At 48.5% G+C, this 27234-nt stretch overlaps 2 protein-coding genes and 1 long non-coding RNA gene across 3 annotated transcripts; 1 reads left to right on the plus strand and 2 right to left on the minus strand.

The window, feature by feature from the left end:
* Window positions 1-2107: 2107 nt before the first annotated feature.
* LOC149384646 (adenylate-forming reductase 03009) lies at window positions 2108-11948 on the minus strand. Its single transcript, XM_089625386.1, is given in 9 exon segments — window positions 2108-2211; window positions 2214-2298; window positions 2300-2474; window positions 2476-2523; window positions 2608-2781; window positions 2783-2930; window positions 2933-3151; window positions 11298-11424; window positions 11847-11948. Coding segments are annotated over 9 exon segments (1182 nt in total).
* A 6950-nt stretch (window positions 11949-18898) lies between these two features.
* Window positions 18899-20451, minus strand: LOC149384647 (uncharacterized). Its single transcript, XR_016301421.1, has 2 exons — window positions 20238-20451; window positions 18899-19151 (listed from the first exon to the last, which is right to left on the minus strand). It is a non-coding gene; the product is annotated as an uncharacterized LOC149384647 (long non-coding RNA).
* A 2114-nt stretch (window positions 20452-22565) lies between these two features.
* LOC149384648 (uncharacterized) lies at window positions 22566-24247 on the plus strand. Its single transcript, XM_089625388.1, has 3 exons — window positions 22566-22723; window positions 23140-23429; window positions 23589-24247. Exons 1-3 carry the CDS (start codon window positions 22566-22568, stop codon window positions 24245-24247), a joined length of 1107 nt encoding a protein of 368 aa, XP_089481514.1.
* Window positions 24248-27234: the final 2987 nt, after the last annotated feature.

Below are 27234 nucleotides of genomic sequence, written 5' to 3' on the forward strand. Positions count from 1 at the left end.
CAACCAAGTCTTCAAAACTCATCTCCTTTCGCTTGTGCTTGAGATAGTTCTTGAAGTCCTTCCACCCCGCGAGTAGTTTCTCGATGGCAGAGGCAACTTGGAATGACTCGCTAATGGTCATCCCCTCGGTATGAATCTCGTGGATGATAAGTTGTAGCTCTTAGACTTGACTCACCACGGTCTTCGAATCCACCATTTGAAAATCGAGGAAGCGACCCACGATATACTTCTTAGAGCCCGCGTCTTCGGTTTTGTATTTCCGATCCAATGATTCCCAAAGCTCTTTGGAGGAGCGTTTGGCGCTATACACATTGTACAGCGAGTCGTTGAGACTATTCATCACGAAATTCCGACACAAGTAGTCGAAATCCTTCCATCCGCTATACGCCATTAGCACATCACGATCGGTTTCGTCCTCGTGAGGAGTCGGCGGATCTTCGGTCAGGAACCGTGCAAGACCGAGCGTCGTCAAGTAGAACAACATCTTTTGTTGCCAACGTTTGAAGTTCAACCCCGTGAACTTCTCGGGCTTCTCGGCCGGTATGACGGCGGGCACGCGTGCCACGGAACCGCTTGAACCGTTCATGGCCATCAAAGCCATTGGTTGGACAAGACCCGCAGGTCCATTCCCGGCCGTAGCCGCCATCGAGTCTTGACCCAAGGTCACAGGAAATTGACCAAACATCAGGGCAGTCGGGGTATTCACCGCGGAGGGATTCTTGGTGAGGCTCCCATCACCACTCACATTCGTCGTGTCGTTTGCGTTAGTCATTTTTCTACAAAAGAAATCAACAAAAAATTAGTAACCTATAAAACCAAATCCGGAAAAGAAACACAAGATCAAAATACTTCTCTTCCTCGCAAGCTGTCTTTAAAATAGTTAAAAAGCTTCAAGATTGTTAGCAATATTATAAATAATATTGATAGGAAAATAAAGACACATGCAAGGAAAAATTAAAATATAAACCGGAAATGAAAAGAACAGGAAAATGGCAAGGAAAAAGTCGAGGCCCGTTTGACGGTTTCCTTGAAGCTTTTTATCGCCCTCCCACGGGTGCTGGATTTCGTGAGCGAAAGCCTCCCAGGATACAACGACTACTAAGACGAGCAATGCACCACAAGACTCGGCTTTGGCGAAATAGAACCCGAGCGTCAGAAGCTATCACCGGACTACAAAAAATAAAACAATTTCAAAGCGAGGGAGAGATGAGTGTTGTTATATCTGTTCGAATGAGAACTCAGGCCTTGCTTTTATAGGCACAATTCTGAGCATATTTGAACACGAAAACGCTCCAGAATAATGACACTTGAAGGCACTTAATGCTCCAGAATAAAGGCACACATGAATACTCGTCAGTTATGAACGTTAGCAGCCTTGGAAGCTCGCTCAAACGTCTCTATTACGTCTCCTTTACTCCAGAATAAAGGAATAAATTAATTCCCAACATAACACAAAAGTTATTTTAAGGATAAGCCCAAGGAGCCCAAAGCCCAAGCCCGAGACCGAGACATTCCCGAAACCCGAACCCAAACCCGAACTCGAGCCCGGCCTGGCCCGGCACGGCTCGGCTCGGCTCGGCGGCGGCGCGCGCGTGTGTGTGCGCGCGCGAGTGGTTAAGAGATAACACACCCACACTCTCCTCTCTTGCACTTGCTTGACCACTAAAGAGAGAGGATAGTATATAAACACCACACAACACACTTACCCAACCCATGTGGGACTCTTGCAATTCATTCACTTCATTTACATATAACAAATGTGTTCTTGAAGCATACTTTGAGCGTCAATTTCTCATTCATAATAGTAATGATTTTTGCAAATAAATAATCAATCTTATACCCGTCGCAACGAGGAATAAGAATACGCAAGAATTAAAAAATTCCGATGAGTGGACCCACTCAAATATTAGCCAAAAATCATCTATACACTTGTAAATAATGCTCTTTATTTACAATCCTTCCAACAATCCCCCACACGAATGAAATTATGAGACAACAATTATAAAGACACGACACGACTCAAGGTGGTGATAGATTCTACGGTTAATACCAGTATAGGATAGGTAGGTAGAGCCTTTGTACCTTCCCTCGGAAAGATATGTCATCTTTACTGACTACTCAGTAGACACGATGTCCTTGTGAACCCCGTGAAGTGGACCCCACGCACCCACACGTGGCTCGGCAGCTCCGCAACGAGCTTCCTCGTGAATCTCCCAATGCTCCGGCCACCATCATGTGACCCGTCTCTCTGTCCGAGACATTTATGAACGCGTGCCACTCCAGAAGTGGAGACCGGCTTAATTATCCGCCCCACAATCCCCGTCCTAACTCCGCCGCCCTAGAATCTCAGGATCGCCGCATGGTTCCCCAGCGGAACGTCGACGCTCACTGGGACCCGCCTAGCTATGACCCACGGCAGGACTATGAGCGCAGTTGTTGCGAGGGTCAATCCCAGCTCCTGGCTCCTCAGCGCGTCTTGACTCTTGGTCAATAGTCAGAACTAGGAAGGCCCAGAGGAGAATGAGAGCAGCCCAACCGGCGACGTGGTGAGTCGCCTCGAAGGCGTTGTGGTAGAGGTGCCGAACCAGACGGAACGCCATCACGGAAGATAGGACGAGGAAGCCGAGGATGGTCGACGAGAGCGCCACGATCTCCGGATGAGCTTTCGGTGTCTGGCTTAGAGAGAGAAAAACGGCATAGGCGAGCCAGGCGACGGAAGATACGCCGCCGTCATTGTGGATTCCTCCGACGCTCTGGAGGAGGGAAGACAGAGGGCTAGACGAGGAATGCGACGGCGAGGAAAAGGATGAGTCTCATGAAGGCCTTGCTCCGGCAGAGAGTGAGGACGAAGATGTTGCCTATGGAGATATTGCTTTTACTATAAGAAGGCCTTTCCCTTCCGTAAGGGAAATTCCCAATGGCTGCTAGCCCAGGGCTGTAGTGTTTACGGCGAGAGAAAGCGCAAAGAGTCGCTTGTAAACCGTGAACACACCTTGGTCGCGTAGGATTATTGACAGCCTCGACGATGACCATGCTGGCTTCTGCCCCGCAGCCTTGTGCTTGGTTTGTTTTTTACTAATTTTCCATGGAAGACTCGGCTTCTTCTTCTTCTTCGAGGTCGCAGAAATGGGAGCTTGCTCTGCTGGCTGACCTGTTTATAAAAGCTGGGGAGATTCTGGAAGTGATGGAGATTAGTTATCAGATTTAAAAAAAAAAAAATCTTAATATTTTATACCCAAAATATTTTGTAATTAAAATTGTTTTGTTATATTGAGTAGTTACTTATATAGTAGTACGTATGTTATATAGTACTAATATATATTGCCTATGATATTCATTACATACATATTAGTTCTTCTATATATAATAGAAATTATGCTTTATGGTACGTATCTTATTTATATATATATATATATATATATATATATATATAATTAGGTTTATTTAATATCAACGTATTAAGATATTTAATCGTTTATTATATTTAGTTTCTGGTATTAAATTCGTATTAGTTATTCGGTTTCATATAGATAAGCTTTTACGTCTCTTTGTAAAAGAAGATTTGATGAATGAAAAAACTCCTAAAGAGAAAGTTCTATCCGATTTTCTTGTTTTTGGTAATCTTTGTGTATCAACGAGTTCAAGACACTCTTAATCACGTATTTAAAATCTATCGGAATTAACAAGTTTTAGGAAAAATCTTTAGTCGGTATTCGTGCGCGAATCAATTGTTACCGGTCCATCCCGGCCCGGTGAAGCGACGACGGCCGCAATAGCGGCCGTCCAAGGACTCTCTCGACGCACGGCCGGCTCAGAGCCGGCGCTCGTCCGATGGCCGGCTCAGAGCCGAAGCTCGCCCGATGGCCGGCTCAGAGCCGGCGCTCGCCCGATGGCCGGCTCAGAGCCGGCCCTCGCCCAATGGACGACTCAGAGCCGTCCCTCGCCCAATGGCCGACTCAGAGCCGGCCCTCGCCCCATGGCCGACTCAGAGCCGGCCCTCGGCGTAGGGACCCCCCAAAAACGTCCCTAGGCCGCCTATAAATAGGAGGCTCGACCCCTCGAGTCAGGTAATCCGAATTTGAGTACTGAAACGCTATCGAACTCGTAACTCGCTCGTTTCTCTCAAGCCTCGGCCTCTAATCGCTCAAACCCTCTACATTCTACCTTAACCCTACTAATGTTGAGCGTCGGAGATGTAAACAGAGGCAACCCCTCTGTTTCCCCTTGGTATCGAGACGAGGTGAGCTTCATCTACCGCTAAGGGACGACTTGGGATACCAAGTCCGACACGCTCGAGCCGGAGTGAGACCAATTGGTCTGGCCTTGGGTCTAACCATTTTGGGCTCCTAAATAGTTGTCCGAAAACGAGCGACAACATTTTGGCTCTAGAAGGAGGGGACTTCCCGGCCTTAGCACGCTCTCCCTTCCATTCCTCACTTTCACTACACCTACGACTCTCGAGAGATGAGTCACATTCCCACTGCCTCCGTTGGTACTCGAGCGATGAGCTCGAGGTACGGTCTCCGAAACCTCGCGCACCGTCTTGAAGGGCAACCTCGTGATAACGAGAGCAAGCCCCAAGACCCGGTGAATGACCCCGAGGCCGCGCTCCGAGAGGACACGGCTCGGCGGCTCGCGGAGCTCCTAGACCGTCCCGGCGTCGACGGCACGCTCATCTTCATTCTCCTCGGCTACGACGTCGAGGATAGATCCGCCTGGGACGACTCCGACCCCGACTATGTGGGGGAGTCAAGAACCGACGGGGCAACGCCAAGCCTCGCCCCCTCACGGTCCGAGATGACGAACGGCAACTTGGCCGGACCGGCGCGGCAGTAGGCATGGTCACTATCCCGAGGACTCGCCCCCTCGGTTTCAAGAGGCGGCCAGACACGGCCTCTTGCCGGGGAGAGAGTGACCTTGGGGGACGACGGGGCTGATAGCCGTAGCGCCCGCCGGACAGTCCGGCCAAGAGCGGCCTCGCCCCGCGAAGCGCCGAGCATGGACCTTAGAGAGCGCCTAACGGTGCAGAGAAACTCCCGAGGGGAGGATCTCCGCCAAAGGCTCAACTCTCGGAGGGACGCACTCCCCGCCACGACTCTCGGCCGACGCCGGGGACCAAGCGTCCAACGAGCGCCAACAGGCGACTCCCGCGGTCCCGGCGGTCAGCCCTGCCAACGGGCTCGACATGGTGACTATGATTCAAAGCCTCCATAATAAAATCATCGAGATGAGGGAATCGGGGAGGCAAAGGCCTTACAGAGGGATCGAAGAGTCATACTCTCCCTTCGCCGCCCAAATCCTCGCGCAGCCTTGCGTGGGGAACTTCAAACAACCATCCATTCCCCCTTACGATGGGCGGACGGACCAAAACTTCCACATCCAACACTACGAGACGTGGATGACAGTGCAAGGATAGTCGGACGCGACCCTCTGACAAGCCTTCAGCCTGACCCTTACGGGGTCGGGATTTGAGTGGTTCCGAAGCTTGAGGCCGAGAAGCATCCCGTCCTTCCGGGCCTTGCGAGAGGCTTTCCTTGCTCGTTTCGCCACACTCGTGGCGCAAAAGAAATCGAAGACCTACCTCCTGTCTATCCGGCAGGGGAGAGACGAGACCTTGAGGCAATACCTCGCACGTTTCACCGAGGAGTCTCACAAGGTCGAAGGGTTCGACGACAAGGACACCATCACGACCATTCCCGAGGGAGCTCGCACGAGCGACTTCCTCAAGTCTATTGTGGGAAAGGTCCCGCGGGACATGGCGGAGCTAATGTCGAGAGCCCGCACATATATGGGAATCGAGGACTACCTCGATGGCCGAGACAGCCGGAAGTCAGGGGGACAGGGTAGTCGCCGCCGCGACAAGCAAGATGGAGATCGTCCCGATCCTCGAAAGAGGAGGAACAAGGGAGGCCAGGCCCCTAATGGTCGCTCCCTCCCTGGGCCGAGACCACTGCATGTCGATAGCTTTCGAAAGTTCTCTACATTTACCCCCCTGAACACTCCACAAGAGCGGATCCTAGCTTTGCACTGCGACAAGCTAGGAAGCCCCGCTCCACTCACGAAGGATCCCGCGAAGCGGGATCGAAGCAAGTTCTGCGAATACCACCAGGATCACGTGCATCTGACGTCCGAATGTTACCAACTCAAGCGTCAGATCGAGGCCTTGATTCAAGACGGGAAATTGAAAGAGTACGTCCTTAGAATGATCGGGACGGCCGCGGCGCACGGAGAGCGCCCGCGGCAAGAGAGGAAAGGTCCGGCGACGGTGACCGTCACGGACCGAGCAACAATCGAAGAACCGGAGAGCTCACAGCTGCATATCGTGGGCTCAATCATGGGCGGCCCAGAGTTTGGAGACTCGAGCATGCAAAGGAAGAAGTATGTGCGAGAAGTTTCCCAAGGGAAAATAGCGCACTACATCAACCATACATACGAGGCTCCTCCTCCGGCCCCATTCGAGTCCATGTTCTTCACCGGCCAAGAGGCGGTGCGAGTTCTCCACCCGCACAACGACGCGATAGTCGTCTCGGCCCCGGTCGCCAACAACCTCGTCCGGAGAATCCTAATCGACAATGGAAGCTCTGCCGATATAATCTTCAAGTCGGCGTTGGACATGATGAAGCTATCCGGGATGCGACCGACCCCGATCTCGACCCCACTCTTCGGCTTCTCCGGGGAGAAGGTCATGACGGAGGGCACCATCGACCTCCCGGTTACCTTCGGGACGCCGGGGGGGATCGAGGTCACCCACATTGTGTCGTTACTGGTCGTGGATCAGCCCTCAGCGTACAATATCATCATCGGCCGCCCGATCCTCAATCGGTTGAAGGCCATTACGTCCACCTACCACTTGATGATGAAGTTCCCGACTGATAAGGGGATTGCCGTAATGTTGGGAGACCAATCAATGGCAAGGATGTGCTACATCCAAGGCGTGGAAGGGAAAGGAAAAGGAAAGATGGTGAGCACCATCTTCCAACTCGGAGACAAGCTCCCGTGCAAGATAGAGGAAGGAGGCACCTTCGGAGAACTGGATCGGAGGGACGATGTCGAGCGTCGGAAGGTGGAGACACTGGACGACCTCGTTCCCGTCGTGTTGGACGACGCCAAGCCTGACCAAGTAGTCAAGGTAGGCGCCCAACTCCCGTCCGAAATCCAAACCCATGTCGCCTCCTTCCTCCGCGAGTTCAAAGACGTCTTCACGTGGACACACGCCGACATGCCGGGAACGACCCCGAGATAATGGTCCACCGTCTCAACGACGACAAGAGAGTAGTTGAGCGCGTTCAACCGCGACGGGCGTTCAGCGGAGAGAGGTACCAAGCCATTGGTGAAGAGGTTGACAAGCTTCTCGCCGCCGACTTCATTAGGGAGGCGGAGCACCCCAAGTGGGTGTCCAATGTGGTGATGGTCAAGAAGCCAAACGGGAAGTGGCGGATCTATATCGACTACAAAGATCTCAACAAAGCCTACCCGAAAGACAGCTTCCCTCTCCCGAGGATCGAGCAACTTGTGGACGCCATGGCGGGCCACGAGTTGTTGAGCTTCATGGATGCCTACTCAGGCTACAATCAGATCCGCATGCACGAGCCGGATTAGATCAAGACCACCTTTGTTACGAACCGCGGACTCTATTGCTACAAGGTCATGCCTTTCGGCCTCAAAAACGCGGGAGCAACGTATCAAAGGTTGGTGAACCGAATGTTCGCCAATCAAATTGGCAAAACTATGGAGGTCTACGTGGACGATATGCTTGTCAAAAGCCTCAAGCCCTGCGACCACATTCGAGACCTTAGGGAAATGTTTACAATCTTGCGGCGCTACAAGATGAAGCTCAACCCCAGCAAGTGCGCTTTTGGGGTTGAGTCTGGAAAATTACTGGGCTACATGGTTAGTTGCCGCGAGATTGAGGCGAACCCCAAGAAGATTAAGGCGATCTTAGAGATGAGGTCGCCACAAAAAGTCAAAGAAGTGCAGAGTTTGATGGGAAGGATCGCCGCCCTAAAGCGATTCTTTTCCAAGGCAACCGATAGGTGCCAACCGTTCTTTAAGGCATTGAAGAAGACCGACAGGTTTGTATGGACCGAGGAATGTGAGGAGGCGTTCCGCGAGATGAAGGCCTACTTCAGCTCCCCCCCGTTCCTCGCAAAACCGAAGGATGGCGAGACCTTGTATGTCTACCTCGCGGTTTCCGATAGGGCCGTGAGCGCAGTTCTCATACGCGAAGAAGACAAGGTAAAGTGGCCGGTCTACTACGTTAGCAAGGCGCTCCTCGACGCCGAGACTCGATACCCGGAAATCGAGAGATTGTCCCTCGCCCTTGTCATGAGCGCGAGAAAGCTCCGGCCCTACTTCCAAGCGCACCCCATCGTGGTACGCACGGGACACCCCATCGAGAAGGCCTTGCAAAAAGGGACCTCCTCTCGAATGGCCATATGGTCCCAGGAGCTGGGCGAGTACGGGGTCGACTTCCAGCCGAGAACCGCCATCAAGGGCCAAGCCCTCGCCGACTTCATAGCCGAATTCACAGGTGCACCCTCAACTGACAAGGGAGACAAAGGCAACGAGAACAAGGAAGACAAGGAGAACGACCATAACGGGTCGTCGAAGAAGAGGACCAACAGCCCGATAGGGCCGGTCTGGGACTTGCACGTGGATGGTGAGCTGGCGCCGGCGTTGTGCTCACAAATCCCGATAGGGAAAAACTGAGATACGCCCTACGGTTCGAGTTCAAGGCTTCCAACAACGAGGCAGAGTACGAGGCTCTGATCGTTGGCTTGGAACTGGCAAACAAGCTAGACGTCCGAAACCTGCGCATCCTCTGCGACTCGCAGTTGATTGTGAACCAGGTTAAGGGCGACTACGCCGCCAAAGAGCCGAACATGATCGCGTACTTGTCGAAGACCCAAAAGAATCTAGAAGTTCTGTCATGGTTCGAGATAGTCCAGGTTCCCCGAGAGGCGAACATCGACGCCGACGCCCTGGCGCGCCTCGCGTCCGGGATAGATGAGGAGGGAGAGGGCAGCGTCCCCATAGAAGTGTTGACTCGACCCTACGTCTCGAGAGGCGACGTAGGGGAAGTTGACGGGACTCCGCCCCCCTCATGGATGACGCCGCTCGTGGAATTCCTTAAGCAAGGATTCGTCCCCGAAGACGAAGAAGATGCCAGAAAGCTGAGAAGCTTGGCGCCGAAATACACAATGAGGGAAGAAAACTTGTTCAAGAGAGGCTACTCCATGCCCCTTCTCCGTTGCTTGACCGAAGTCGAGGCGAAGAAAGCGCTCCGCGAAGTGCACAAAGGGGTGTGCGGGAACCATGCCGCCGGACAATCTTTGGCGTTGAAGCTCCTAAGGCTCGGATATTTTTGGCCAACCTTGAAAAAGGACTCCCACGAGTGGGGGAAAAAATGCGACAAATGCCAAAGGTTCGCCCACATCCCGCGCCAAGCACCGGCCCCGTTATGCCCGATCATTGTGCCACGACCCTTCGCAAAGTGGGGAGTCGACCTCATCGGTGAGCTACCTACGGCCCCGAGGCAATATAAGCACGCGATCGTGGCTATCGACTATTTCACAAAGTGAGTAGAGGCCGAACCGTTAGCAAAGATCACCGAGGCAAACACGACGAGCTTCATCAGGAAGAACATTGTCTGCCGCTTCGGGATCCCCGCGTCAATTGTGACCGACAACGGAAAGCAATTCGACAACGCGCGCCTCCGGGACATGTGCGAACAATTGGGCATTAGCGAGACTTTCTCTTCTCCCCGCCATCCACAGGCCAACGGTCAGGTCGAGGCGGTCAACAAGACGATCAAAGAGAACCTGAAGACGAAGCTGGAAGAAAGAAATGGGGCTTGGGCCGACGAGCTTCCCATGGTCTTGTGGGCATACCGAACCACCTCACGAAATGCGACCGGCGAAACCCCTTTCGCTCTCGCGTTCGGCGTCGAGGCCGTGGTACCCGTCGAGACCAAGCTGTCAACCTTACGCATTGAGGAGTATGATGAAGCCGCCAACGACAACACAATCAGGCTCGAGCTGGACCTCATAAACGAGAAGAGGGCGGACGCACTCTCCCGCCTTGCCGAGCAGAAAAGGAAGGTCGAGAAGTACTACAATTTCAAGATCAAGCTGCGGAAGTTCGCCGACGGAAGCCTCGTCCTTAGAAGGGTGTTCCAAAACACCAAGGTGCAAGGGGCAGGAGTTCTGGGCCCCACCTGGGAAGGTCCGTACCGTGTGCATCGAGCCATCCACAACGGCACGTACAAGCTCGAGAACCTGGAAGGACTCGTATTCACACACCCGTGGAACGCGGAGCACCAGCGACAATACTACCAATAGAAGCCCGTTCCCGATTGCCCTGTGTTTTGTTATTTTCATCTTATTTTCGATTTTAGCAAAAGACAATTTCAAATTTCAAGTACGGCCAACGGCCTGGGAATGTAATTTTTAACTATTTCGACATGATAATTGAATTACATTTCACTTCGAAACCTTTATCCTATTGTATTATAATTTCTAGTCTCCTCTACGAGTACACAAGAAACTCGGGAGGCTAATGAGGATAATAGAACCATTTTTCGCGCGACGCACTCGTGCGACTCCACGTTTCACGCGCCGAGAGGTAGCGAAACATCAACCAATCTGATCCGCGCATCGGATCTCCGACCCTCACGCGACGCTCTCGCACGATTCGATGCCCCACGTACCGATAGGTAGCTGGGTGTCGGCCTATCACGTCCGCGCACCGGACCGTCGATCCCGGTAGTCAAAACCCAAGACATGACACGCGTACCGACAGGTACCACGCTCACTGGGAACTACGTTTACAACAAACCCATCCTGGTGCATAATGCGCACGCCGATAGGTAGCGTTCCCACCAGAGGATGGGCGCGACGGCCGCCCAGCTCGCACACGCCGATAGGCAGCGAGTCATAAATGGATGGCAGAGAGTCGTACTCGCCGGACGAAACTGGTCTAGCCAGCGTCCATGGGAAACTTCGCCGCCAGGTGTGGCAGTAAGCCGTGCAAACCGGTTACGCTAGACATAGTAAACCGAGGATCGTAAGACACGCACTAAACGGATTGCGCAAATCGATTACACTAGGCATAGTAAGTCGAGAAAATAAGACGCATAATACGGAAGCAAACGATATCGCATAAAACAACTCAACAAAAAGATTGCGAAAGTACGGCGAATATCCAACAAGGAAAACATAACAAGTATCTGAAAAGAAACGCAATGCGAGCGCTAAACAAGTGCGCGAAAAACCAAAGAAAAATTGGCTACTCTGAGCCGAAGTCGATCTGCTCCTCATCGTCCTCGGGGCGAAGGGCCCCCGACCCGTCGGTAGCTTCTCCGTCAAGTTGGCGGTTCGTCGATTGGGCGGCCTCTGCGGGGACTTGGGGACGCGGGTCGTTCGCCTGTGGCTCATCGACCAAAGGAGGGAGCATAGCATGGAAGAAGGAAAAGGTGGTCCCGCGAGATGCGTTCTCCTTCGCGGTCGCGTCTCGCACCCGTATGGCCGCTTCGTAATGAGCCACCTCCAACGCGAGGTCCCAATCGTCCTCCAGGTCCGTCTTGGATCGCACGGCGTCGTCTTTCTCCTCGACGAGGGTTCGCACCTCCACCAGCAAAGAATCCCTCTCCCTCTCGGCCTTAACCCGGGAGATCTCGCTCGCCGATAATCGAGCGTGGACGATGCTCAGCTCCTCGTCTCGGCTCGAGAGTGCCGCCTGGAGCTTCTTCGTCTCCCCTAAGAAGGGTCGGCCGCCTGCTCCGCCTTCTCCCGGGACGCCTGCTCGGCTACGCGAAGCGATTTCTCGGCCGCCGACTCCTCGCGAACCCGCTTCAGCTCCTCCTCAAGTGCTTGAAACTCCTGGGCGGTCCGAACCCCCGTTAGAGCGGCAGCGTGGTCGGCCGCCGCACTCTCCTTGTCCTTCTCCATAATCTGCATGCGCCGCAACAAGTCCCGGAGAATGCGGTCGCTTCGTTCTTGGCGCGCGAGCATCTATAAGAGCAGGAGATATACGCATGATCGGAACGAGCATAATGGCTGCACATGAGGCAAGCGAACGAATCATACCTTTCGGGCGTCGCCAATCCCGTGTTGGAAATGCTCAAGGTCGCTCGTCGTCAGCAGACCCTTGAAATCCTGCAGAGAGGTTTCAAGGATCCATCGGGAACATTGGTCCCTCAGCTCCGCCGCCTCCGCCAGGAGCATCGAATCCATGCTATCCGGTGCCGCCGACGTATGGGCACGCTTGTGGCCAGAGGGTGAACCGAAGGAGGTCGACGATGACGGTCGCTTGTTGGAAGAGATCGCCTCGTTCCTCACCCGCGTCGGCGACCCCCCGCGACGAGCCTCAGCTCGGGAACGAGCCGCGGCCGCGGCTTCGACAGTAGGTTCCACTCTCGGCACTCGCGCGTGCGATCGATGTCGGGCCATGGTATCTGCAAAAGAGAAAAGGCGTCAGTCGGTTAGAACATAGCAATAAGCATAAGACAACGAAAGAGGCAATAACGCAGAAGCATGTGTATGACTAGTACCCCCCACGTCGGGGGGAGGGGCGGACGAACCCCCCACCTCTGATTCAGGATCCTTCGCAACCTCCGCACCAAGACAAGAGGAGCGTTGTCGCCAGGCACGAACCACCCAGTCCTCGCCATTAGGTTGGGGGACTCGAAGAGCGATCCCTGACGCCTCGACTCCGGAACAGCTCTGATTACCGCGTTGAGCTCGGAGCCCTCAACGTCGCCTACAAGCAAAAAATTGGCCACAGGACCAAAGGTGAGGGGCACGACCCCGAAAGCTGACTCTGACACCCACACCCAGGGATATCTGTGCTTCGAAGTGATCTTGGTGATGATAGCCAGGCGCTTCCGATGTGATACTAGATAGGAGCCCGGCTTCCCGGGGACCCCTCGCACCATCATGAGGTCCTGAATATCGTCTGCGGTAACGGCCCTCTTCTTTGCTCGGTAGAGCATCATGTGGCACGCCGCAACCACTTGGTAAAAGGATGGGGACATCTGCGAAGCGTGTACCCCTAATCGAACTAGCAACTCCTGGATAACCGGTTAGAAGGGCAATCTCAGACCTCCGCGAACACTCGCCTCGTGGATCGCGGCGTACCCCTTTCGCGGGCGAGTCGAAAGGTCGTCAGATAATGGTCTTAAGATCGACACAGACTCTGGGATGCTGTAACATTTCCTCAAGCTCATGAAGCTAGTGATCGAAAGCGAACTCGGGACGTCGATGCCCGAACAATCAAGATCGCAACGGTTGGCCGACTCTCCGATCGGGAAAGTTAAGGCCCGCGTTTCCTCCCGCGCAGTTGAGGAAAGAGTCACTACAGGTGTGACGTGGCGGCACGACGAATCGCTCGAATTCTCGGCGTCTGGGGCGTTGCTCGGGTAAAGGGGGACCCCCTCCCGGCCGCCTGATCGAGCCGGTTGGCCTCCTTCGGCCTCGGCATGGCTGCCCGGGCGTGCGCCCGGCTGCCGGCCGGCCAGGCTGCCTTCGTCAGGCCGGCCAAGCCCCTGACCGGCCGTGCTCCCTCATGTGCGTGCGTCCAGCCCGAGGACCCAGCTCACCTCCTGGCTAGTTGGCTCCTCCACAAGCAGGCCCGGCCCAGGCAATCCCTTGCCTCCAACGCGCGCGTCTGGCCCGTCGGCCCGGCCCGGCTCTTGGCCGGCTGAGCCTTCGGCCCGCGGACCCTGCCCGGGCACCCCAGCGCTCGTCCCGTGCTCGCCCAGACCAGCGGCCCGGCCCGGCTCTTGGCCGGTTGGGCCCTCCTCGTGCGCGCCCAGCCCAGCGGCCCAGTCCGGCCCCTGGCCGGTTGAGCCCTCCTCGCGCGCGTCTAAACCAGCGTCCCGGCCCGTTCCCTGGCCGGCCGGGTCCTCATCGCACAGGCCCGGCCCAATCGGGCCTAGGGCTTGCCCAGGGGTTGGGTAGGCCGCCGCCCCTTGGCCGGCGTCACCTGGCCGGGCCACCTCCTGCCCGGCGTCGGCCCCTCCGTGGGCGGTGTTGCCCGGCGCCGGCGGCTCTCCAGCGGTGCGCGTCATCGCCGGCGCGGCCAGGCCCGGAGCGCTCTCCTCCTGGGCGCGATCTGCAGGCCACCCGACGGCCTCGCCCGGCCGAGCGAAGGTCTCCCCCGCGCGGGACCGACCCAGAAGACGTCGACGCCGGCCGGCGCGCCCCTCCTGGCGCCGGCCTCGCCAGGCGCGACCGCCCCGGATCCGCTCGCTCCGCCCGGGCGTTCCCCTTCGCTGGCATGCCTAGTGGTCACCCAGACGGCCCCACCCAGCCGAGTGGGGGCTTCCTCGGCGCTGGGGTCAACCCAGATCGCGCCGCCCCTGGTCAAGGCGTCTTCCCCGGCGTCGTACTCCCCCGGCGCGTCTCCTCCAGCACCGGCCGCACCAAGCGCGGCCTCCTCCGGCGCAAGCGCGTCGCCCAGGCCACCTGTGCATGGTTGGGCGTCGTTACCCGGCTTGGGTGGGTCCTCCCCGACACCTCCAGCACCAAAGGCTCCGCCCTGAGCTGAGACGCCTCCTCCGGCGCGCGCGCCGTCCTCAGCGTCCACCTGCCGGCGCTGGCCGTCTCCACCGAGGAGAGATCTTCCCCGGTCATCTCTATCGCGTTGATCGAATTCGACGAATGCAATGTGTCGGAGATCGTTTAAGGGGGCGAAAATTGGGCCCAAAAGTTATCCAAGTCTACGTGGTTGTCCCCGAACAGGTGAAGCAAATTATCATCAATGGTCCCACACCCCGATAAGCGGTCGGTGGGGTCCATGGGCGCAAATAACGAGACAAAAAGTGATCGGTGAAAAGGAAAAATAATAATTAAAGACGTCTGAACATACCTCTTTGCGACGGGCTACTCCGATGGGCCAACGTCAGCGGGGACTTTGAGTTTACCACGCGAGTTACACTCGATGATAAACTCGGGGGGCTAATGTTACCGGTCCGTCCCGGCCCGGTGAAGCGACGACGGCCGCGATAGCGGCTGTCCAAGGACTCTCCCGACGCACGGCCGGCTCAGAGCCGGTGCTCGCCCGATGGCCGGCTAAGAGTCGGCGCTCGCCCGATGGCCGGCTCGAAGCCGGCGCTCGACCGATGGCCGGCTCGAAGCCGGCGCTCGCCCGATGGCCGGCCCTCGCCCCATGGCCGACTCAGAGCCGGCCCTCGCTCCATGGCCGACTCAGAGCCGGCCCTCGCTCCATGGCCGACTCAGAGCCGGCCCTCGCGCCATGGCCGACTCAGAGCCGGCCCTAAGCCTAGGGACCCCCCAAAAACGTCCCTAGGTCACCTATAAATAGGAGGCTCGACCCCTCGAGTCAGGTAATCCGAATTTGAGTACTGAAACGCTGTCGAACTTGTAACTCGCTCGTTTCTCTCAAGTCTCGGCCTCTAAACGCTCAAACCCTCTACATTCTACCTCAACCCTACTAATGTTGAGCGTCGGAGTGGTAAACAAAGGCAACCCCTCTGTTTCCCCTTGGTAGTTCACGTACTCTCTACTGTTTCTCAGGTATTGAGACGAGGTGAGCTTCATCTATAGCTAAGGGACGACTTGGGATAACAAGTCTGACAAGCTCGAGCCGGAGTGAGAGCACTTGGTCTGGCCTTGGGTCTAACCACTTTGGGCTCCTAAATAGTTGTCTGAAAACGAGCGATAACATCAATAATTATGGTTGTCTATCTTTCCGTTACATCAATTGGTGTCAAAGCCAAAGACGATCGTGAATTATGTGGTATGTCACCGGCTTTGCCGATATTATCCCACTGTCATACGTGTTTGAAATTCATAGCGAAGAACAATAATATTTTTTTGAACCATTGAGATATGCAATTTACGATGAAAGTGTTGGAAAAGGTTTTAGGTAAATTGTTTGAAAATTTGGAGGCTTGTTATTAACTAGAGAGATAGGATAATTACTTTGTAGAAAAAAAACGAACTTTTTATTTTAGATTGATACAAAAGTGTAGGATTACATATCTATTTATAATATTCTAAGGAAAATTTTTTATATTCCATTTTCTAGAGAATTCTCCTAATTAATTACTAGCCTAACAATTACAAAATTATTCTATAATTTAATCTCTACATACTCTAGGTGTATCAAGAATATTCTACTTAACATGACAGTTTAAATAGGCACAAAATACTAAAGGTCCAAACTACAACTAGAAATAACTAGGCCCAAATATTATAACCCAATTATTCTTCAATGCTTCACGGAAGTCTCAAACTTGGGCGGTTTTGTATATACGCATGCGCCTTGGTACTTATACTTCATCTTGACTTTCTTTCTTTTTAGAAAGCCATTAAGAATCATCGAATTTTCATCCATGTCGTAGATTCTCCATCTATTTTGGTCTACCATAAAAATAATTAGTATTCTAGTTTCGAATCGATCAACGGGAGCGAATACCTCATTGGAATCAATGCCTTGTCTTTGACTATAGCCTTTCGTTAATGGTCCATCTTTGTGTCTCTCCATGTCTTCGTTAGCATTCTTCTTCGCCTTGTATTCCTGTTTTACTCCAATTGCCATGTGTCCCCGTGCTAGTGTAGTGAGTTCCCACGTACTATTCTTTGTGATGCACATGATTTCTTCGTCCATGGCGTCCTTAACTTCACATTTTTCACCGCTTTTTGATAGTTTAGAGGTTCACAATCCTTAGAAAATTTAATTTCATTTTGGTCTTTATTTACCTCATAAAGCTCTTCAATGTTGATTAGTCGCAGTGTCCTCTTACTTGAGCTTGCTTCGAACCTTATTGTAGGTGGAGTAGTATGCTCTTGAAGCACTTCTATCTTTGGTTGTTCCATTTCATCTTTTTCTCCATAGCAAGGAAGAAAATTGAACTTGTCTTTTAGAATGTTCCAATCCCAAAGATCTTGTATGAAGATTTCATAGGATTTCTCTTTGTTTTTCATTGGTATCTCCGAGTCATCTCGAAATGTGATATTACAATTTGTCTCTTCATTGAACTAGATAAACTTGCTCCAATGTCCATATATATGGATGTTTTCACCAGTATCAAGGTACCAATTATTTTCTTGCTCATCAATTTATCTTTGGATGTGAGTAATAGTGTTTCTTCTAGTCCGCCTCTTTCTTCAATAAAATTAGCTTTCTCTTCGACCTTCTTCGAGAATCTACACTCGGATGCGTAATGACCAAACTTGTTACAGTTGTAGCACTTGATATGAGATTTTTCGAACCTTGACCATGAATTTCCTCTTCCACGCACGCTCTCTTGTCGTTTCTCACTTATTTCTCCATTGTTGAACTTGTTTGAGTAGTTGTTGTAGACGCCTCTTCCGTCTCCTCCTCGTCTTCTTTCTCGACCGCCACCTCTTCAATGTTGTATTCGACCGTGATCTTCAACTATTAAATAGAACTGCATCTTGAATGTGTGCTTAACGGTGTCTTCCTTCTTTTTCTCTTCTTCGTAAACTTGGAGAAACCCCGGGAGTTGCTCCATTTTCATGACCTTCAAATCTTTTATCTTTTCGAAGATAGTGACAATATACTCGAACTTCGAATCCACGGATCTAAAAACCTTCTCCATTTTTCTCACATCAACTAACTTCTCGTCGTTTCTTTTAAGGTTATTGGTAACTGTCAAAACTCTAAAGATTCATTGCCGTGGAGAAAACAAATTCATTGCCGTGGAGAAAATAAATTCCTTGCCGCAATGAGAAGAAATCATTGCTCTCGGTAACTTTCTCGCCGCGACGAATGCTATTTCTCGCTACGGCAAGAACACACACACTGTATTCTTTGTTCATCCGGAGATTACGGCTTGGAAAACTATGGTGTCATCCTTGGAGATCCAATCGACGAAAGTCCTATCGTCATTCCCAAAGTTTCATAATCAAGAAAGGAGATCCAGATTGATAAAAATAGAAGATTCAAGACTAAAGATCAAAGCTTGAAGATCGAGTAATTGGAGCTCAAAATGGATTCACAAAGAACTCGAACAAAGTTTTAAGTAGCTAGCTGAATACCAAACACGAAAGTTTTCTAAACATCCTTTCGTCTCTTATGCAGCGCTTGGTTAAAATTGCTCTCTATTCGTTAGCATTCAATTAGAAAATCTAGATCGTTTATATAATCGTTTAGTTAATTACCGCGAATAGCATAATTTTATATATTCCGCAAGGTTATATGGATAATAATTCCCAACACCCTCAACATTTCTAATTCCTCACAACCAAGGAAGAAGATCTCCCAGTCATGATGTGTGAAGTCGGAATCCTCTGTTGGAAGCACGTTGTAAATGATGTGCGAAAAACCGCATTATCAAGCATCGTACACCATCCTAAAAAAATGGACCCAATTTTTAATTGTTGGTCCTAGCCCGCTTGGCAGATTGATGATCTGCAGAACTGGAGTTACACTGTGAGCGGCCCCGAGCTGGAGATTGAGACCTTACCCCCGAGCCCAAATCGAGGACCGCAGGGCTAACTTGCACGGCCAAACTCAATCCCGATGTAGCTTTCCCCTTACCCCTTGAGGTATTGACAACACCGGACCTGACTTCTACTTGATCTTCGACCAAAATTCTCATCTTCGTTCTTCCAGTGACCAGAAGATTGGCAGCCCGCTTCAACAACCTGCTCCTCGTTCTCGCGAATAGGATCCTTATCCATCTCTTCCTCATCCCCACACGATCTCCTCATTGTTTGTGCTCCTTCTGCTAGACAGCCCGTTGCGAGAGTCTTGCTCGGTGCGAGGATTGTTCGACATACTCCAGAACTTCTTCGCACGGGGCTTGAGAAACGACAACAGCCAACGCAACGAGAACTTGATTCTTGGTGACTCGCTAGGATTGGCCTGCTAGACAGCAGTCGTTCTCTCAACAGCAAGCTCAGCGCGGTAAATAGCATTGATATCCATATCAGAAATATATTAAGTGATCAGAATCACAGACATTATATTCAAAATCTATCTCGCGATAACTAAGATTAACAGAGAGATCATAACTTCCTCCCTCAAGATTTGGTACTTTTCCCACGATCCTGAACGACGAATACGATCGTCAGTGAATCTGACCCATGACATCCTCTGAGCTGGAAAAACTCCAAGCCATCTTTTCTAGGAATCCGAAAGTTCTGGTATACCAATATTGGCTGCAAAATAAAGAAGAACCATCAGACCATATCTCGTATAAAATATTAGGTAGCCCATAGAAACACGAAAACCAAAATTCTACCCAAATAGTTCGCCCAAGAAAGAGGAAATCCCTCATAATGGGGACCCAGGTGATCTTGTTAACCGAGAAATAAAAGAAATTATCAGTCCATGGATATGAGTAATCATGCTTTGACCACTCTTGGCCGCATAGGGATCTCACAGACAGTATGAAATTGTTCAAGTTCCCTACCGCTTAACGAATATACTAAGTTACGGGGTTCGGCCCAAGGATCGCCTTACCGTTACCGTTACCGTACCGGGACCCCAATTTTAGGGGGATACCGCTTACCGAAGAGGAAACCGAGGGGGATTCAAGAAAAAAAAAAGGAAACCGATACCGGTAGGAACCCGTTTACCGGTAGGAACCCGGCAAAAAATGTAGGAACCCGAGGGGGATTCAGACAAATATTTTACAATAATAAAAATAGTTTTCATAGTTCATAACTTCATAGTTCATACTTCAAACAAAGGTTCATACCAAACATAAACTGAGTTCTTAAACATAAAATACCATAAGTAGAGTATAAAATTATTACAACACGTACAATAAAACACACTAATTATCACAACTAATCTCGAAATTAATTAAAATTCAACAATATCATCGCAATAATCATCAATTCATAAGTACAAATTGAAAAAAAAAATCATAAAAAATGAAAAACTCGGATGATACCTCGGGTTCCCCGGGATCTGGACAAAAATGGCTTCGGCTGGGAGGGATCCGGCGGGTTCGACCGGGATTCGACCGGGTTTGGTTCACGGGACCGGTTTATGCAAGTTCCGTCCCGGTCCCCTCCGGTTCAGGGGATCCCGACCGGAACCCGGACGGAACCCGCGGGATTGCGAACCTTGGTTCGGCCACATTCAAAAGATTAGACGAAGATGCCATGAGAAAAATACATTTCTATTAGAAAAAGGCGAGCAAAAACAAACAAAAAAGGGTGCAGAACAAGAGCGTAACAATGGTGGAGAATATTGAGGGAAATATAACAAAATAAAGGAAGAATAAGGGCGTGTACCTGATAAATGGAAACCGAAGGAGATAAAGCAAACTATTCTTAATGACTGTTCGCCTCTTTCAAAGAGTCAAATCAATTTCAATCATACTCGTGAAAACCACCTCCCCATGTTATGTGGATAATCTAGGGAATTTAGAACGATTTGGAAAATTATTTATGGCGTACTCAGAAGAAAGTGGGGCGCCTGGCGATGCTTAGAACCGTGACATGTGTGAGTTTCTGCTGCCAAATTTCAAAGTAAATCTCAAACAACGCAGTAATACGATATTACTAAGGATAAAAGACATAGTTACCCCCTGAACTCCCGTGAACTATGGCGGTGACGAAAATACACCCCTTGTACTATAAAATCGATCAATTTACCCTTTAATATCAGTTTTGTAACATTTGTGGTCCTTCCGTTTATTTTTGGATTTGATCTGTTAGTTATATATACACACTTTTGTAACTATATATGTAAAGGGAGGGAATTTTCGTAAATACCCTTAACATCTATTAAAAAAAATTAAAATTAAATAAATCATACGCAATTACAATCTCTCTCTCTCTCTCTCTCTCTATCTCTCCTCTGAATCTCCCCGAAGCTTCTCTGCTCGCAGATAAACCCAACATTAGAGAGAGAGAGAGAATGTATTAATTCTTTATTTTAATTTCTTTATTAATGACTTTCTTTATTAATATTATTTTAATTAATTTATTTAACATTATTTTATTAATCTTAATCAAGATAAAAATTAGAATTACATATAATATCCTTATTTTGAGTGTCACATGATATCCACATGCTTATTTAACGGATGATTTAACAGAATTTTAGACGGAATGACAACATTGAAATTAATACAAAGATGAAGGGGAAAATATCGAGTTTTTAAAGTATAGGGGGTGCAGTCTTATAGACGCCATAGTTCAGGGGGCAAATATGTCTTTTATTACTCGCCACGAAAATAGCATTCAAATCGAACAAAACCAGCATATCATGTAAGTGTCCTACACTTAACTTAACGAACTGGGGGTGGGGGGCTGAGGGTTAGGGTGTTTTCCAACGTTCAAATGACCTTTTTGGCGTTTTTTTTAAAAGGTCGGCAATAGGTCCTCTTCAATTATTTCTATTTATGTAATTACCATTATACCCTTATTTATTTTATATTTATTTTTTTGTAAGGAATCCCAAAAACTAAACCCTACTCTCATCTCTCCTTCTTTCTTTTCTTTCATTTATTATCGGTTTCATCTCCTCCATTGCACTTGTTTCATCTCCTCCATTGTCTCCGTCGCATCTCCTCCATTGCGCTTGTTTCATCTCCTCCATTGCCTCTGTCGCATCTCCTCCATTGGCGTCGTGTCTCATTATCGTTCGGGTGTCTGGATCTCAGCCGGCGTCCCTCCTCCCTCTCTAATTTGACGGCTATCCCTCCTCTCTCTCTTAGTTCGCACCGTCCGTCGTCTTCCAAGGCCACCCACCTTCACTGTCGTCTCTCTCTGGCCGTTCCGGCGCAGCAAGCTCCCACATTGACACTCTTTTCGCTCTTTATTCCGGTAAGCTCCCTCATACATAGTCATTTTGTTACAGTGTTTGTGACCAACGTTGTCACGAAAGCTTCAGCATGACTTCATATTTCGTGAGAATATAGTCACAAAACGAAATTATTTTGTGACTGTCACGAAACTAAATTTTTTCGTGACACCCATAGTCACGAAAGCTTCATCATGACTCCATATTTCGTGACAATATAGTCACAAAACGAAATTATTTCGTGACACTATTGTCACGAAACTAAATTATTTCGCGACACCCATAGTCACGAAAGCTTCAGCATGACTCCATATTTCGTGACAATATTGTCACGAAACTAAATTATTTCGTGACACCATAGTCACAAAACTAATGTCTTCAATGACAACATAGTCATAAAACATGAACGACATTATATAATATGGATTCAAGAGCTTATTATATATCTGCGCAAATAATAAATTTTTATGAGAAAATAATTTAATGTGACTTTATCTCCACTATTTGCAGTTCTGAAAGACATTCATACCTTCGTCGAGCATAGCGGTAGATGGGTGAAACATGAACGATACGACGCTGGCCCTGGGTGTGCAGTGGGAATCTTAATACCGGCAAAAGCAACGTACAAGGATTTTATGCAGTTGTTGTATGTCACGCTCAATCGCTCACCTAAAAATCAAGTCCTCCTTGTTTCTTATGAGACAGAAGGGTCGGTACCGCAAGTAAGTATTGACTCCGACCTAAGTTTGAAATGTTACTTGCATCTTCGGAAGGAGAAACTGGACAGATCCAAACTTAGTTTGATAGTAGATATGGAGCCGTTGAAGCAAGAGCCGTTAGTTTCGGACTCAGGCGTTGGTTCAACTCCGAACACCGGTCAACCAGCACAACCGGACATGTCGTCTCCTAAGTCGGAGGCTAGTTCTCCTGAGATCCCCGACCCGAATCAGAGTCATTCAGGCACACCATGGTAGACCCCTCCGCGCTCAGGCACTCCAAAACGCTTTACGCCTTGCTCTAGAACGAGGAGGATGAGTCAATGTGCTATGCCTTCCACGGATAACCAAAATATGCATCCTGACCTTGATGTGTCGGATATTCACTCTCCACTGAGACTAGTCAAAGGAGGACTGTATGCCAACAAAGCAACTCTGAAGAAACATTTATGCATGTTAGCAATCAACAAACATTTTACGTTCAAGACGAAGACTTCTAACAAACGGTATATACATGTTGTTTGTCGAGATGACACATGTGCGTGGTCTGTTCGTGGAGTAAAAAAGACTACATCCGAGATCTTTGAAGTGAGGAGGTAACTTATTACTTATTTCTACATTGATATGATCGTGATCACCCGAAATTAACATTGCTCATACATTCTTGCAGGTATGATTCTGAGCACACGTGTGCTACACAATTCAGACAAGGAGAACATCATCAGGCTACGTCCACATTTGTAGGCGAGACTATGAAACACAGGTACATTGATCCCTCATGTTCACCATGCAAACCCAAAGACATCATGTCCTACATGCAACAAGATTTTGGAGTGGACATGTCCTACAAAAAAGCATGGAGGTCAAGACAGGCGGCACTATCATCATTGTTTGGCACTGATGATGCATCGTATAGATCTCTGCCTAAATTCATGTACATGTGCTCGACTAATAATCCAGGTTCATCATTCGACCTTGTCACAACTCCTTGATCCCACCGTTTCAAATACTTCATCATGTCGCTTAGTGCTTGGAAAAGGGGGTGGAAGTATCTGCGGCCCGTAGTTATCATCGACGGCACTTTTTTGAAGAGTTACTATAAAGGCACAATGTTTTCAGCATGTGGTATGGATGCGAATGAACAAGTTTACCCCCTCGCATTCGGCGCTGGTGATTCAAAATCTACTGAATCTTGGGTTTACTTCTTGACAAAGTTAAAGGAAGCAATCGGGGAGAGGTCACATCAGGTCATAGTGTTTGACAGGAACGCGGAAATCATTAACAGTGTGAAAAAGGTTTTGACTAACTTAGACCATGGTTATTGCATGTTTCATCTTTTGAAGAACGTGAAGAATCAAATCAAAGGTCTATCTAAAGAGGTGAATTTGACGTTCTATGTTACAGCAAAGGCATACACGTATGCAGTGTTTGAAAAGTATATGCTTATGATAGATGAGGAAGATCCAAGAGTCCGAGCGTATCTTCAGAATGACGTAGGCCACGAAAAATGGGCTCGTAGTTTCTACACGGAGAAGAGGTACTCAATAATGACATCAAACAATGTTGAGTCGCTGAGTGCAATGAATGTCAAACCGAGAGAGTTCCCTATTGCCAACCTATTTGATTTTCTCTGGGAGAGAATGAGTAAATGGTTTTACGAACGTAGAGAAAAAGCGTTGGGAACGTTGACGATCCTTTGCGTTGATGCGAATAAAAACATGAAGAATACCACGCTAAATCTACTGGAATGGGGGTACGTGATAGGCATTCAATTTTAAACTTTTTTATAATATGTTGTTTAATATGTCCAGTTTTTCGTGACAACGTTGTATGTACTGAACAGGATTTCGTGACTACCTTTTTTTTATCACGAAAACTTGTTATCGAAGTATTTCCCAAAAATTATTACTATTATAACCCGTAAACAAAATGGTATTGGGTGTGGAACAGGTGCATCCATCATCGGTGTACAAGTTTGAAGTCATTGATAGAGAGGGCCAAAAGTGGGCTGTAAATTTGAGAGAGAAGACATATAGTTGTCATGTCTTTCAAACTGACGACTTTATCTGTCCCCACGGCATTGCGGCTTGCGGTTTTCGAAACTTCGCAGTTGAGAAGTACATATCAAATTACTACACCACCAAATATTGGAGAAGTTGTTATGCAGGTGTAATTCATCCAATTGGCTGTGAGGAGTCGTGGAATTTTTCAGAGGAAGTCACGCAAAAAATAGTAAATCCACCTCATGTTGCGGCTCGTGCCGCCAGAAGACCGAAAAGAAAAGAATACCCTCTCAATGGGAAGGGGATGAGGATAGAAGGAATAAATGCAGTCGGTGTGGTGGAGTAGGACATAATCGAGCCACATGTCACAACGCGATCCCGGCCCACCATAGCCGACCCCGAACATGAGTTCGATTGTTCTTTTTTTTTAGACTTTTTATTTGATGTGCCAGTTTGGAGTGATACTTTACTTTATTTCTTATTTAGTTTGTTATGTTTGTTATGGATTTTTATATTTCTAATTCATGACGTTTTAGTCCCATTAAACAATCCGTGTAGAAGTCACGAAATCTCAATTCTTCGTGACATAGAAGTCACGACATCCAAATTTTCTGTGACAGAAAAGTCACGAAATCCTCATTTTTCTTGACATAGAAGCCACGACATCCAATGTTCTCGTGACAGAGACGTCACGAATTCCCGAAAGTTCCCAAAAGCTTGTGACATAGAAGTCACGAAGTCCGCGCCATTTACGTGAAACATGATATCTTTCGCTGGTTTGACCGAGTTGGTAATTGGGATATGGATGAGACGTCGGAGATGCCTTCAGGAAGTGCAAACTCGACCGCGCGATACTACTTGATTCCATGTTCGCACCTTCCCAGGAAATTTAAGAAGCGTCATGACATGAGCGACGCTGAATTCAACGAGTATGTAGAGATGCATGCAGGTGAGGATTACAATACTCCGTTTTTGATGGATAACTCTGTTCTTCTCGAAATATTTGGCAAGAATTGGGAGGAATTTTTGAAAGCAAAGGGAGCTATTGTCAAAGACCATAAAGATTTGCCGGCTTGCCAAAGGGGGGTGGACGGAAAGAAATAAAATGTAGTTCGAGATGAGGTACTCAATATTTACAATGCTTTCTGCAATGATTTAATGTTTAGACGATATCACATGTTTTAAAACTATTTGTATAATTCTCCTCCTATTTCATATGTTTAAGACTTTTTATTAATGTATTTATGTTTGGTATGGACTTTTTTTCATGACACGAGTCACGAAATCCTCATGTTTCGTGACATATAAGTCACGAAATCCCGGAATATCGTGACATAGAGGTCACTAAATAGTACTGTTTTGTGACTTGAAGAGTTTTGTTTCGTGACAGGAATGTCACGAAATCCCGGAATATCGTGACATAGAAGTCACGAAATAGTACTGTTTCGTGACTTGAAGAGTTTTGTTTCGTGATAGGAATGTCACGAAATTTCATTATTTTGTGACAGATACAAATGATAAATATAAAAATTAAAAAAGAGGTATTTTACAATACCTCATTTTATTATTTTGTAGTTGTTTAACTTGAGTACGGTACGACCTTCGAACCCGTTACCTAAAGGAAGCCACATAGCAACCGCTAGGCTATCGGGAGAGTCGTGATAGGTGGAGCATTAAATTTATACAATTAAAAGCTGGAGTTCAGGATAGACTCGTTATACTCATTGTTCTTGACATTTTAATAACAACACTTCGAATTTTGTCCCTTTGAAATGATGAAATGGGACAAATGAATGTATGTCAACAATACTTCACAGTACAAAACACAGTAGTTCCTCAAGATGTTCTAGGTAAGTAGAACTCACTTACCATTTATTTTTCTCAATTTTTCTTATTTTTATATTCGTAACAACCATTGATCCACTACGACGTATTTAATGTAGAAAAAAAGAGATTTCTCATTAAATTCCATCAAAGGTTCCAATTTCGTGACTGGGATGTCACGACAAAGTACCGTTTCGTGACTTGAAGAGTTTTGTTTCGTGACATGAACGTCACGAAATCCTCATTTTTCGTGACAGAGAAGTCACGAAGTGTGCACCAATTAACCGAAACATGATCTACTTTGCTCCTTTGATCTCGTTTGGTCCTCATAAATTTCCTTCTAGACTCTTAATTGAGTGGTTTTTGGGAGGATTAACAACGCTAATACGTGATTTATCAATAAATTCCAACATTAAGGAGAAATTAGAGTTGAAAACCCTCGTTCACATATGCTCATATATTTATACTACTTTAAATTATGTCCCTTTGAAATGGGACAAATGAATGTATGTCAACAACACTTCACAGTACAAAACACATTAGTTCCTCAAGATGGTAGGTAAGTAGAACTCACTTACCATTTATTTTTCTCAAATTTTCTTATTATTCTTGGTAAGTAGAACTCGCTTGTATTTTTCTCAAATTTTCTTATTTTTATATTCGTAACAACCATTGATCCCCTACGACGTATTTAATGAAGAAAAAAAGAGGTTTCTCATTAAATTCCATCAAATGTTCCCATTTCGTGACTGGGATGTCACGACAAAGTACCGTTTCGTGACTTGAAGAGTTTTGTTTCGTGACATGAACGTCACGAAATCTTCATTGTTCGTGACATGAACGTCACAAAATCCTCATTTTTTGTGACATGAACGTCACGAAATCCTTATTTTTTCGTGACATGAATATCACGAAATTCTCATTTTTCGTGACATGAA

Source organism: Urtica dioica, chromosome 9 (genome assembly GCF_054948205.1).
Source record: "Urtica dioica subsp. dioica isolate 48M chromosome 9, U.dioica_male_clone48M_v1_H2, whole genome shotgun sequence".
NCBI classification, from domain to species: domain Eukaryota; kingdom Viridiplantae; phylum Streptophyta; class Magnoliopsida; order Rosales; family Urticaceae; genus Urtica; species Urtica dioica.